A 12,905-nucleotide genomic window follows, 5' to 3' on the forward strand; every position below is an offset into this window, starting at 1 on the left:
CTCCTTCCCCTTCCAGCATGGGCCATGCACAGCAGGGGCTGCAGGAGCCCCAGCAATGCTCCATCCCCACCGGCCGTGGGCAGGGGCTCAGGGCTGGCTTCTGAGAGCTCTGAGCTCGTGCCCCAGCTCTTGGCTCACCGGGCTCTGCCTGGCATCAGTGAAGGGGGGAATGCTCAATATGCAGCCCGTGGTAGTGCCACACAGAGGGGTTTGCCACCAGCAAACGCTGCAGGTGCCTGCCCTGCCCAAGGCCTTGGGTGTCCTTGCACCTCGAGGAGCTGTGCTGCAGCTGCTCAGAGGATGCTCAGGCTCTGCAGCCAAATCTGCATTAACCCAAATACCTTCTTCTGTAACAGAACTTGACCTCTTTGATTTATTTATGCCTTTCAGAGCAGGAGGAATTATAGTTGGACTTTGGAATCCAACTCCTGTTCTGGATTTCAATTACCATGGTAGGTCCTTTCCAGTGGGAGATATTGTAAGACAGTGTCAGAATGGTTTGGGCTGGAAGGACCATGAAGCTCACCCATGCTGCCTGAGGCCCACCCTGTTGTCCCCTCAGCTGTGCAGGACGAGCCCGCTGCACTGCTGTGGGCTGGAGCAGGAACACCACCCATTCCTGCCTTCAGCCACAGCCCTGAGGAGCACTGAAACAGCCTTGGAACGCGGGGCTTGCTGCTGCAGGTTCTGCTGGGGGCTCTAAAACCAGCACAGGCTCAGCTCAGGGATGTACAGCTTGTGGGGGAGCCCCAGTTCCCCATGCCCCTGTCACGTTCAGGCAGGCCAGGCTCTCCTGGAGGAGAGGTTTGGATTCCCCTGGCACACCCTGGAGCTGCCAGGGGGGCAGCTCCTTCACCAGGAGCAATGCCCGGGGAGATTTCCTCTTTTGTTTTCTGCACAAAGCCCCCAGAAACACCATTCTTGCTGAAATCAGCCCAGGGGTTTTGATGCCAAGGAGCCAGGGTCAGTGCACTGTTTTCCTGTTGTTTCCCAGAGGGTTTGGCTGGGCTGAGGAAGAGCTGCTGGGTCCTGCAGACTGGGGATGATGGGTGAGGGTGTGCCCAGGCTGCAGCAGAGCCACAAGGCTGACCAAGCTCCTCTCACACATCAGACATCCTCCAGGGACCATCTCCTGCTCAGTGTCTTTTGCACTGAAAATATGGCAGGAAAAGCAATTAAAAGAAAGCAAATAGCAAGGGAGGTGTCCAGCCTGACAATATCTTCCCCCCCCCCAGTAGTTGTAGACTCTTTTTTTTTAGGAATGAATAATCTTCATTAGATTTGCTTACATTTGCCTTTTCTCCAGAAAATCCAGTCCCCACAGCTGGGGGCTGGACCACCTGACAAATGAAGTAGAGCTCAGTCTGGCACAGGCAGGAAGAGGGGATAGGCAGGGAAAAGGCTGCCAGGCTACCCCCAGTGCCCACCCTCCTGCACCCCCTTATCAGCCCCTCCAGGACCTGGGTGCTGCCAGTGCTGCACTGGGCACCGCCCAAGGGGTGCTGGCACCCACGGGGACGTTCTGACATCATGGAATGGGAGCAGGAAAAGCAGCATGGGCAGAGGACACCCCACAGGATTTCTGTGCTGGGGGCACTCAGAGCAGGGTGGGAGTGAAGCCACAAGGCAGCAGCAGTGAGAGCTGTTCCCATCCTGCTGTGTCTCAGGGGATGCCAGAACCTCGGGGGTCTGCTCGGGCTGTGGGATCATGGAATGATAGAAAGGGCTGGGATGGAGGGACCTCACAGCCCACCCAGTGCCACCCAGTGCCACCCCTGCCATGGCAGGGACACCTCCCACTCTCTCCAGTGCCCAGCCTGGCCCTGGGCACTGCCAGGGATTCAGGGGCAGCCCCAGCTGCTCTGGGCACCCTGGCCAGGGCCTGCCCACCCTGCCAGGGAACAATTCCTCATTGCCAAGATCCCACCCAGCCCTGCCCTCTGGCACTGGGAGCCATTCCCTGGCTCCTGTCCCTCCAGGCCTTGTCCCCAGTCCCTCTGCAGCTCGGCTGTCCTTTTCCCCCCCAGGCACGTTGCTGGTAGGAGGAGACCTGCTCATCCAGCAGTTCACTCCTTTCTGCCCAAAGCCTGTGAACAATCACCTTCATGGGAAACCACTCCTATGTGTCATGAAGCCTAAGAAAAGTCATGAAATATTTGGGGGTTTGGTGACTCTGTGCCTGCCCAGTCTCCCAGCAGGGAGAAAAACCCTTTGGGACTTGCTGTGAATCATCTTCTCTCCCTCACAGTGTGTACCTTGCCAGAAAGAACAAAATGACTCTTTCTATGGGTGTCGTGACTGAGAAAGGGCATTTATGGGTTGCAGGGGGCTTCTAACGCCTTCCTGTGGGTCAGGGGCAGAGAGTGAGCCCAGAGATGTGGGTGAAGCAGGGACAGAGCACAGTGCAACCTGGCTGCCAGAAGTCCTGGTCTGGATAGCTTTGCCCAATATTTTCCCTTAGAAGTGAGCACATCCTTTCGGCCAAGCATCGCTTTTGCCTCGTCATGCTGTGCTCAGATGTGCTTCCCATGCCAAGAACGAGTCCTGCCCAAAGAGCCCTGCTCTGCAGACACCCAAACCCACCCAAAACTCCCATCCAGGAAATTAAGTCCCTGTCTTGGCAGAATTGGGCCCCCCCAGTTGCAGAGTGGGCGGCGCAGGGTGGGAGGGATGTGAATAAACAAAGTCTGCTCAGGCCTTGATAGCAAAATGTTTATCTAAAACCTGCCTCCACCCAGCTGGCTGCTGGGCCTGTGTGACTCAGCTGATTTTGGGTAGATTTTATGCCAGGGATGAGCCAGGCTAGATTAAAGTCTTCAATTTGTTTATCTTCCCCCCTGAAAAACATGAATCCTCTCAGTTTCCCTGGTCTAGGAGAGACATGCAGGCTTTACAGTAAAATTCTGAGCAGTTCTCTATGCAAAGCCCCCGGTGTGACCCCGGGGGTGGCAGGGCTTTATCAACCCCATGTCTTCCCCCTGAAAAACATGAATCCTCTCAGTTTCCCTGGTCCAGGAGAGACATGCAGGCTTTACAGTAAAATTCTGAGCAGTTCTCTGTGCAAAGCCCCTGGTGTGACCCCGGGGGTGGCAGGGCTTTATCAACCCCATAACCCGCAAACACAATTTCCAGAGGCCAACCCCACACCAACCACGGAACCACCCAGAAGGAGGGCAGGGGTGTTTTCTGTGAGCTGCCCGTGCAGCCGTGGCTGCCCCAAGCCCTGGATGCCCTCAGGACACACGCAGCAGGCAGAGTTCACAGGACGAGCTTTATTTGGCTGTTAGAAGCGGTTGGCTGGGCAGCGGGTGCGGCGCTGCCGCGCTCCCGCGGCTCCTCAGTGGTACTTGCGGGCCAGGGCGTGGGCAACCACACGCACCAGCTTCTGCCAGGCAGCCTGGCACTCGGGAGTGAAGTCCTTGCCGAAGTGGCCGGCCAGGACGACGACCAGGATGTCACCCAGGAGCTGTGGGGACGAGAGCAGCCTCAGCTTAGCAAAGCCCCACACAAGCACTTACACTGCACCCAGGCAAACCTCTGGAAATCTGCAGCCTTAAAAACCTCCCCCAGTTAGTCCTTTCTAACGTGCACCTTAAACTTGGTCTCCGCCCTTGCTCTAAATTCTGCTACCGTAGCCAAAAATTCTCCAGAGTATTTTGGAGTAAATTTTTCTTTGTCCCTTCTGGCTTTGTTTTGGAGTTTCTCTCAAGCAGAAGACCTGGCCGAGCTCCCAGCGCAGCAGGAGACGGTGCTTGGCCCCACAGAGCACAAACAAGAAGCTCATGCTGACACAGGGGCATTTCTGCCAGCCCCAGCCCCAGCCCCAGCCCAGGGACAAATGGTGGGGTTAATTCCCCACTGAGACACTCCCAGCCAAAGTTTTCTCTCTGTAGATCCTCTTTGACTTCTGGCATCCAGCTGCCATCTCCTGCTCCTCACTCTTCCCTCTGTTCTCCTCTGTGCCAAACTTTGCTCTTGCTCCTTCTCTTCCCCTTTAGCTCAAACCTCTTTCTGCTCAACAACTGCTCTCACTTGGTTCTCCCCTCCACTCCCTCACTGGAACCACATCCTCCCCTCCCCTGCCCCCTGCCCACAGCCCCTATCACCTCTCAGCCCGTGCGGTGCCTCCCCCCCGGGTGCACTGGGTCCCTTCCCTCTCTGTACCTCTGCACCTCACCCCCATGCCAACCCCAGTCTCTCTCCCTCCTGCACTGCCCTGTCTGGGCAAATCCCTCTCCTGGTGGGGATCAGGATCTGGGCACACCCTGCACTGGGGAGGGCAGTTCAGGGCAGGACTCACCCTGAAGTTCTCGGGGTCCACGTGCAGCTTGTCGCAGTGCAGCTCAGACAGCTGGGAGAAGGTGTTCTTGATGCCATCCAGGTTCTTGACGGCCTCCCCGAAGGAGGTCAGCACCTTCTTGCCATGGGCTTGCACCTTGGGGTTACCGATGATGGCGGTGGCGCCGGACAGGTTCCCGAAGGAGGCGAAGAACCTCTGGGTCCAGGGGTAGACGATCAGCAGCCTGGGGAGAGACACAGGCAGACAGAGTCACATCAGCGCTCCCATGGCTGGAGTTTCCCTCTGCAGGTGCAGGGGCAGGTCTGGAGCTGCACCTACCTGGCCAGGGCCTCGCCACCGCACTCGGCGACGTTGACCTTGCCCCAGAGGCCGGTGATGAGCTGCTTCTCCTCAGCTGTCCACTGCACCATGGTGTTGGCAGGAGGGCTGCGTGTCACACGGAGGAACTCTGCTCTGGCTCCCGGAGGATCGCACACTGGGGAGCCGCTGTACGGCCCCGCTTTTATCCCCGCCCGGCGCCCCTCCTCTGGCCGCTGCACCCCGTCATTGGCTGCGCTGCCGGGGGGGTCCCCAAGGCCCTGACACCAGGGGAGGGGACCCAGCATCACCCAGCATCAGGGCGGGGCCCCAGGGCAAGGTGCCCAGAGCAGCGCCGGGCTTGGCTGGCCAGCTGCCCTCGCCGTCCCTGATTTCCAGCCCTGCTCAAGGAGCCATTATCTCCCCACAGAGCCCCAGCACAGCCCCGTGCACGTTCTGCAGCAGCTCCGCTCTGGGGAAGGCGCCAGCCCTGGTGCTCTTTGGGTGTGCCAGCCGCTGAGGCAGGAGATATGGACCTGGGACTCCTGGGTTCTTCCTCTGAATGCATCAGGTTCTCCTTCTCCTCTCCCTGCAGGACCTGTCAGGCTTTGGGCTCTCCCTTTGCTTTTTCATCAGCTCTTTAGGAGTTTGATTAACTTCAGGATGACACTGCTAAAACCACGGCATGGCCTCGCAGTCAAGAGGGAGCTCCTGTCTCAAAGAACCTCTTGTCAAAGGGCAGGCAGAGCTGGAAAGGAGATGTCATAACCCAGGACAAACCAGCTCCCAGGTGGCTCACAGGGCATGAGGAGAGGTGGGAACACTGGGATTACTGGGATCCCACAGATCCCAAATCCCTGGGGCTGGCAAAGCCCTCCCAGCCCAGGGAGTGCCAGCTGTGCCCCATGGCCACCTTGTCCCCAGCCCAGAGCACTCAGTGCCACCTCCAGGGGACACCTGCAGGGATGGGCACTGCAGAGCTCCCTGGGCAGCCCCTGCCAAGGTCTGAGCCCCCTTTCCAGGAAGAAAAAACATCTGCACAGATGAGCAGCCTGACAGTGCCTGACCCAGGGGTTCAGCAGCCGGAGGATCAGTGGTGTCCTGAGAAGTTGGAGAGTCAGCTGGCTCTCTGCTCTTGTGCTCCTGTGCCCCGGTGAAGGTGGGAGGGGGTGCAGGGGGCAGAGATGGAGCTCATGGGGCATGGGAATGCCCTGCTGGGGTCTGGATGACCTTGGAGCAGAGCATTTGTGTCTGTTCCCGCTCACTGCAGGAGGGGCTGGGCCAAAGGACCCTGGCCAGGCTGGGGGTGACACTGTTCCCTCTGCAAGCAGCACTGCTGTTTCCTGGAATCACAGAACCCAGACTGGGCTGGGTTGGAAGGGACCCAAAATCTCATCCAGTCCCATCCCCTGCCACAGGCAGGGACACCTTCCACTGTCCCAGGTTTTTTCCAAGTCCCATCCAACCAAGTGTTGAGGGTTGTGTCTGTTACCTTCTGCATTTGTTAATCTGAGAATCTTGGGGTTTTAAAAAGCCAACAAAACCCCACATGCAGGAAGTTAAAAGCCATGGCCCCAATCTCCCTGCCACTTCTCCCACTGCACATTTTTGTACAGTTCTACTTCACTCACTCTGTGAAAGTCTTCAAACATTAAACCAAGCAATGTCACCTGATGTCTCCAAAAAGTGCCAGAGTGTTCCTGTTTGTATTTTCTGTTGGTTTTTTTGGTTTTGTCCTGAACAATCCTCTGGGATCTCCATCTTAGACAAGTTTCACTTGCCTGAAGGAGATCATGGCTCATTATCCCATGTTTGTGAGCATTTGCTCCCCCAGCCCTGCATCCCTCCCTCCCCATTCCCACAAAGAACCAGACATCTCCTGGTGGCTGGAGTAGCTGGTGTTTATTGGGTGATTAGAGCCCAGCAGAACCCGAGGAGATTCCCCAGGAGTGTCTCCAGGCAGGAAGGCTCCCAGGATGCTCAGTGGTACTCGTGGGCCAGGGCGTGGGCCACCACACAGACCAGCTTCTGCCAGGCAGCCTGGCAGGCAGGGGTGAAGTCCTTGCCGAAGTGGGAGGCCAGGACCACCATGAGGATGTCACCCAGGAGCTGGCAGGGAGGGAGCAGAAGCTGTCAGTGGTGCTGCCCCCAGACCCCTCCCCTCCGACCGCCCCCTGCCCTCTGCTCTCTGGGCAGTTCACAGCACAGCAAGGAGCAGATTTGTCCTGGCCCCATCCATGCACCAGGCTCTCAGGACAGCTCGGGCTCTGGCACTGTCCGGGACCCCTGGGTGTGCTGGATTCTCCCCCAGCACCTTCCTGTGCCTGCCCTGCACTGTCCTCCCTCGGCTTCTACTGAGTTCACCCCTTCCTTTCCCATCCCTCCCATCCTGGCTGTCCCTGGGCTCAGAACCCTCCTGCCAGAGTGTTTGTGCTTTTTTGCCTTTTGGTTTAGCTACTCCCTCACAGCCAAGCCCAGCTCTTCCCTCTAAACCCCGTCTCAGTTCCTCCCCTCTGGATGCTCCAGGATGTTTTTCTGACCAGGACACACTGGTCTGTGCATTTCTGCCCATTCACCTCACCTGCCTGACTGCCTCCTCTCACAGATCCCAGCCCCAGAGCTCCTCTCTGCTCCCCCCAAATATGACTCTCCTTCCCCCTCCACTGCCCCTACCCTCCCTGGGCTCTCAGGCAGCCCCAGGGTTTCTCTCGAGGTCTCATTTACTGCCAGACCCTTCTGAGACCCCTGAAGCTCCTCCTGAGCCTGGCCCCTCTACCCAGCCGAGGCTGGAGCTGAGTGTTGCTCACCCTGAAGTTTTTGGGGTCCACGTGCAGCTTCTTGCAGTGAAGTTTGCTCAGAGAAGCAAAACTTTTCTTGATGTTGTCCAGGTTCGTGGCGGCGTCCCCAAAGGAGGTCAGCACCCTCCTGCCATGGTTTACCACGTTGCCATTGCCAATTACATTGCCGGAGTTGGACATGTCCCCGAACTTAGTGAAGAACCTCTGGGTCCAGGGGTAGACGATCAGCAGCCTGGGGAGAGGTGGAGGGACACAGACAGACACAGAGACGTTGATGTTCCAGTGCTGGGAGTTTTTCCCTGCAGTTGCAGGGGCAGGTCTGGAGCTGCACTTACCTGCCCAGGGCCTCGCCGCCACACTTGGTGACATCGACCTTAGCCCAGAGGCTGGTGATGTGCTGCTTCTCCCCATCAGTCCAGTTCACCATGGTTGAAGAGGTTGCCCAAGCTTCCCTGAACAATGCCAAGGATGTGGCTCCCGAGGCTGCCCTGGGGATTTATACACATGGCTCAGCCTAATCTCAGTCCATGGAGCCACTCTTGGGGCTGGGGAGGGAGCGGGGCCGCACGAGGGGAGACGGTGGGTTTGGAAGCTGTCCAAGGGGCAGAGAGGCCCCTTCCCCCCTCTGTCTGTGCATGAACAAGCACCACCTCAGCCCCGAGCAGAGGGGGAGCTGCCGCCCCCCTGGGGGCTCCAGGGCTGTGTCCCTGCTGGGGAACATCATCCCCTCCATCCAAGTGATCCTTCACAGTGCTTTGCTCATGGAATCCCACACCAGTCTGGGCTGAGAGGCACCTTAAAGCTCATGGAGTGCCGCCTTTGCCATGGGCAGGGACACCTTCCACTGTCCCAGGCTGCTCCAACCTGGCCTTGGGCACTGCCAGGGCAGCTACAACTTCCCCATGGCACCCAGAGCCTCTCCAGCAGCTGCACCAGCTAAAAACATAAGTTTAAACTCCCTGAGAAAGAAGTCCAAGGGCTTCTACACTTGAAGATTATTGAGCATGGAGAAATCTGAAGGAAGTCTGCTGTGCTGGGCTGGCCCAGAGGCTGTTTGCAGCAGTGGCCACTGGTCCACAGCACCGTGCACCATGAGGCAGTGAGGGGCTGTATCACCTCTCCCAGTGAGACAGACACAGCCCCCAGGTGCCTACCAGGATGGCAGGGTGAGCCTGGTCAGGTCTGCACCAGCTCTCAGCAGTCCTTCAGAGACCTGGCAAAAACCAAAGGCAAGCACAGCCCAGACAGTGCCAGCCTTGGGCTCACCCTGGTGCTCCATTCAATTTTGTTAGAGGTAATTTTCATTATGCTTGAAAATCCCCTGCTTTCTGCCTTGGGGGCAGCAGCCTGGCTGGGAGATTTGGGAGTTCAGGGAGCTCTCTGGGACACAGGCTGGGAGAGGAAATGTTCATCTCAATGTGCTGAGCAGGGGCAATTTCTGTAGTTCTTTTTGAATCTGCAGAGTCAAAGGGAGATCTCCTTTCCCCAGTGCAAGCCCAGCAGCACCTGACAGCTCATTCCCAGCTGGTTTCCAGACAGAAAAGCAGGCCTTGCTCTCAGCCTGGGATGGATTTCACTTTCCTCAGGACCTTTCCCTCCAGCATCCTTCCAGGGCTGATCCCTTTGGTGTGGATGGCAGATCTCTGAACTCCTGGAATCACAGGATCATGGAATGGTTAAGGTTGGAAGGGATCTTCAGGATATCTCATTCCACCCAACCCTGCCACAGGCAGGGAACCTTCTAGTGGACGAGGTGTTAGCCACACACTTGCCCCCTTCCATGGACAAGAACCTTCCCTTTGGAAACAAACCATCCCAACGAGGGCCACAGGCAGCTCCAGTGCGGGCCCTGCTGCCCCAGGCAGAGTTCCTTGGTCCCTGATTGCAGCAGTGTCCCTGCCAAGCTTTACAGAGCCCTTATCAGCACCAGTGGCATCTGTGCCCAGGCTCTGCTCTGGAGCCAGGCCAGCCTCCACGCTTCTCCAGAGAGAACAGGGCCTTATGTCTTATCCAGCAGGTCCTGAGGGTGTCTTTGTTCCTATTTTAAAATCCCAGAAGCTTTGCACTGGGAGGGACCTCAAATCCCACCCAGTGCCACCCCTAAATCATGCAAAACAAGTGTTTCATCATTCTGAGACACCAGCATGTCTCTCCTTGTTGCTTCTTAGGCTGTTCCTGGAAAAACATTGCTGAAACAGAGATGCTTACATAAAATCTTTCAATTCCAGTGAAAATATGTGCTTCATTAAGTCAAAATGAGTAAAAAAAGGCTCTACCCCATCCTGTGTGAGAGCCGTCCTCATGCCCTGCTCTTGGGTTCTTACACATTACACATATCAAACTCTGACCAAAATGCACCAGTCCTGCACCATCACTGATGCAGAAAATGCTTTTGATCAACTTAATACATCCATAGCAAACTATGGAGGGGTAAATTCCTGCCTAATCAGTGAATCTCTACGAATTTACATCCTTCCAGGTATCCCAGGAGGAGAGGCCCAGGGCCCACAGGCAGCCACAGAGACACAGGACACAAAGAATTCCAGAAAATGAGGTTTTTATTGCCTGTTACAGACACGGGTGCCTACCGAGGCCTCAGTGGTACTTGCGGGCCAGGGCGTGGGCCACCAGCCCCACCAGCTTCTGCCACGTGGCCTGGCAGGCAGGGGTGAAGTCCTTGCCGAAGTGGGCGGCCAGAACGATGACCAGGATGTCACCCAGGAGCTGCAGAGGGAAGGCAAGAGGGAAATGAGGTCGGCAGAGTGCTGGGCACCCCCTCACCCTGCACAGCACCCAGGAACAGGGAGCCCAGCTCCCCCGGGCTGCTGGGGCTGTGGCCCAGGGAAGCTCTGCCAGCTGCAGGACAAGAGCCCTGTGCTGGCCGTGGGCATCAGTGCCCACCTGCTGCAGCTCTGCTTCCTCCCACATTTTCCAGCTGCTAGACATTTTTCTGCTGTGAAACCTCACACCTACTTCAGCTGAGGGTCAGTGCGAAGCCCACCCTCTATAACCCCAGAGCCAGGCTTAAACAGAGGCTGAAGCAGAGGCCAACATCCTGCTCCTTTTCTCCAGCCCCCTTTCTGCACAAGCCCCCAGACTTTTAGAGAATCCCCCTATGTTTGTCACCAAATTTGTCCTTGCAGCCCAGAGCCTAGTATTACCCTGCACTACTGAATTCCCAACCTTCCCCTGTCCTCCAGCTCCCACTCCAGCCCGCCATGTCCTGGTTGGAAACTAAAACACAAGTTACTGATGCCTGTCGGAAACCCCCCAGGCACTGAGGTGCTCTGAGGAAGGAGGGACAGAGGGCAAAGCTCCAAACACAGCTCACCCTGAAGTTCTCGGGGTCCACGTGCAGCTTGTCGCAGTGCAGCTCGGACAGCTTGGAGTAGGTGCCCTTGAGGTTGTCCAGGTTCTTGATGGCCTCCCCGAAGGAGGTCAGCACCTTCTTGCCATGGGCACGCACCTTGGGGTTGCCGGTGATGGCCGTGGGGCTGGACAGGTTCCCGAAGTCAGAGAAGAACCTCTGGGTCCAGGGGTAGACGATCAGCAGCCTGGGGAGAGACACAGGCAGGTCGAGCTGCCGCTCTCAGGGGCTGCCTGCAGCGCAGGGCCCTTCTGGAGCTGCACCCACCTGGCCAGGGCCTCGGCGCCGCATTCCTCCACGCTGACCTTGGCCCACACGCTGGTGATGAGCTGCTTCTCCTCGGCCGACCAGTGCACCATGGTGGCTGCAGGCGGACACTGAGCTGTGCTGAGCCCGCAGCCTGGGCCGGGTTTTATGCCCCGGGCCAGCCCCTGCCCGGCCCCTGCAGCGGGGCCATTGGCTGGCACGGGCGGGGGTCCCCACCCACGGGTCCCCATGCAGTGGTCACTCTGCAGTGAGGTGTGGTCATTGAGGAGAGCCCTGTGAGTCCCTTAACAGGCCAGGCCAGCACACAGGACCCTCTTATCTCCATCTCCCTCAGCCCTGTCTGCCTGTTCACCACAGGCATGGACATTCCACCCATCCCTGAACAGGCACAGACCCCTCAGAGAGGTGCTTTAGAATCACAGAATTCTCTGGGTTGGAAAGGACTTTAAAGCCCTTTAAAGCTCTTGTTCTCCCCCCTGCCATGGACAGGGCACCTTCCACTATCCCAGGTTGCTCCAAGCCCTGTCTGGCCTTGGACACTTGCAAGGATGGTGCTGGTAAAGAAGAGGTCACCATGCTCTGACTGCTCCAGCTTGATCTTCATGCCATGTAATCATAGAAATATGGAATATCCTGAGCTGAAAGGGATAGAATCCCAGGATCCCTGGTGCTGGCAAAGTCCTCCCAGCTCCAGGTTTCCAGGAATACCTGTGTGGGATGCCAGGGTGTGTGGCAGCTGTGAACAGGCTCCTCTGCTCTGCCCACGTGTGTCCAGTGTGAGCCCTTCAGGGGTCTCTCCCTGCTGGGAATGAAAGGCCTTGCACAAGGACAGCAGGACCCTGACCTCTCACAGCCCCATCAGCAGCATCCATTTCCACCAGGTCGAGCTCTGGCTACAGGCTTTTTGCTGACTCTGGCTGACACCTGCACAGGTGTTTTCCTGGTTCCCAGGCCTCTGGTGAGGCTGTGTCCCTGTGCTCAGAAAGGCACAGCCAGGATGATTGAGCTGCCGGGCATCTGGACACAGCCATGGACATGGAATTGTTCCAGGCCAGGCTGGATGGGGCTTGGAGCAGCCTGCTCTGGGAGAATGGGTCCCTGCCCAGTGCAGGGAGCTGGAACTGGGTGATTATCCAACCCAAACCATTCTAGGATTCTTTGAATCTGTGGCTTTGGTCTGTCTCTGTGGGATGTTTAAGAAGTCTTGTCCAAACCTCTGAAATCTTCCAGTAAACACTGATACTGGTCCATTGTTCTGGGAAGGCTGGAGAGGGACTTCTTACATGGGGAGGCAGAAACAGGACAGGGGGGGTGGCTTCCCACTGCCAGGGGGCAGGGCTGGGTGGGATCTTGGCAATGAGGAATTGTTCCCTGGCAGGGTGAGCAGGCCCTGGCACAGGGTGCCCAGAGCAGCTGGGGCTGCCCCTGGATCCCTGGCAGTGCCCAAGGCCAGGCTGGACACTGGGGCTGGGAGCAGCCTGGCACAGTGGGAGGTGTCCCTGCCATGGCAGGGGTGGCACTGGTGAGGTTTAAGGTCCCTCCCAGGCTGTACCAGTCTGGCATTGTGTGATCTCACTGGAGACACAGTGGCACAAGCCCATCACCATGATCCCCTTGGGGCATTCACATCTGCAGGCACATTGTGGCTCCTCACCACAGGGCTCTATGAGACATTATTAATTTTTTCCACTTCTGGGCTATGGGAGAGGCACTTCCAGCAGCCCCAGGCAGGCTGTGATAGCCCAGGCAGTGGGGCTGTGTGGGGCAGATAAAGGTATCGAGCACTGCCTGGGCTCCTCACCTGCACAGCAGGCACACGACACACCCCTGCTTCTCAACACATCTGGGCACTCCAGAACTTGACAAATTCACCCTG

The 12,905-nt window shown here is 57.5% G+C and overlaps 3 protein-coding genes across 3 annotated transcripts; all 3 read right to left on the bottom strand.

The window, feature by feature from the left end:
- Positions 1 to 3,257: 3,257 nt before the first annotated feature.
- Positions 3,258 to 4,788, bottom strand: LOC103824466 (hemoglobin subunit beta). The gene is made up of 3 exons (XM_009099743.4): positions 4,619 to 4,788; positions 4,301 to 4,523; positions 3,258 to 3,466 (listed from the first exon to the last, which is right to left on the bottom strand). The coding sequence occupies exons 1-3, from the start codon at positions 4,708 to 4,710 to the stop codon at positions 3,338 to 3,340; spliced, it is 444 nt and encodes a 147-aa protein (XP_009097991.3). The 5' UTR covers positions 4,711 to 4,788; the 3' UTR covers positions 3,258 to 3,337.
- Positions 4,789 to 6,504: 1,716 nt separating this feature from the next.
- LOC103824465 (hemoglobin subunit beta-like) lies at positions 6,505 to 9,252 on the bottom strand. The gene is made up of 3 exons (XM_009099741.4): positions 7,731 to 9,252; positions 7,405 to 7,627; positions 6,505 to 6,706 (listed from the first exon to the last, which is right to left on the bottom strand). Exons 1-3 carry the CDS (start codon positions 7,820 to 7,822, stop codon positions 6,578 to 6,580), a joined length of 444 nt encoding a protein of 147 aa, XP_009097989.2. The 5' UTR covers positions 7,823 to 9,252; the 3' UTR covers positions 6,505 to 6,577.
- Positions 9,253 to 9,935: 683 nt separating this feature from the next.
- On the bottom strand, positions 9,936 to 11,197 carry LOC127059976 (hemoglobin subunit epsilon). The gene is made up of 3 exons (XM_050978372.1): positions 11,030 to 11,197; positions 10,727 to 10,949; positions 9,936 to 10,119 (listed from the first exon to the last, which is right to left on the bottom strand). Exons 1-3 carry the CDS (start codon positions 11,119 to 11,121, stop codon positions 9,991 to 9,993), a joined length of 444 nt encoding a protein of 147 aa, XP_050834329.1. The 5' UTR covers positions 11,122 to 11,197; the 3' UTR covers positions 9,936 to 9,990.
- Between the last annotated feature and the right edge of the window lie 1,708 nt (positions 11,198 to 12,905).

The sequence above is a fragment of the Serinus canaria genome, chromosome 1 (assembly GCF_022539315.1).
Source record: "Serinus canaria isolate serCan28SL12 chromosome 1, serCan2020, whole genome shotgun sequence".
In the NCBI taxonomy this organism is placed as follows: domain Eukaryota; kingdom Metazoa; phylum Chordata; class Aves; order Passeriformes; family Fringillidae; genus Serinus; species Serinus canaria.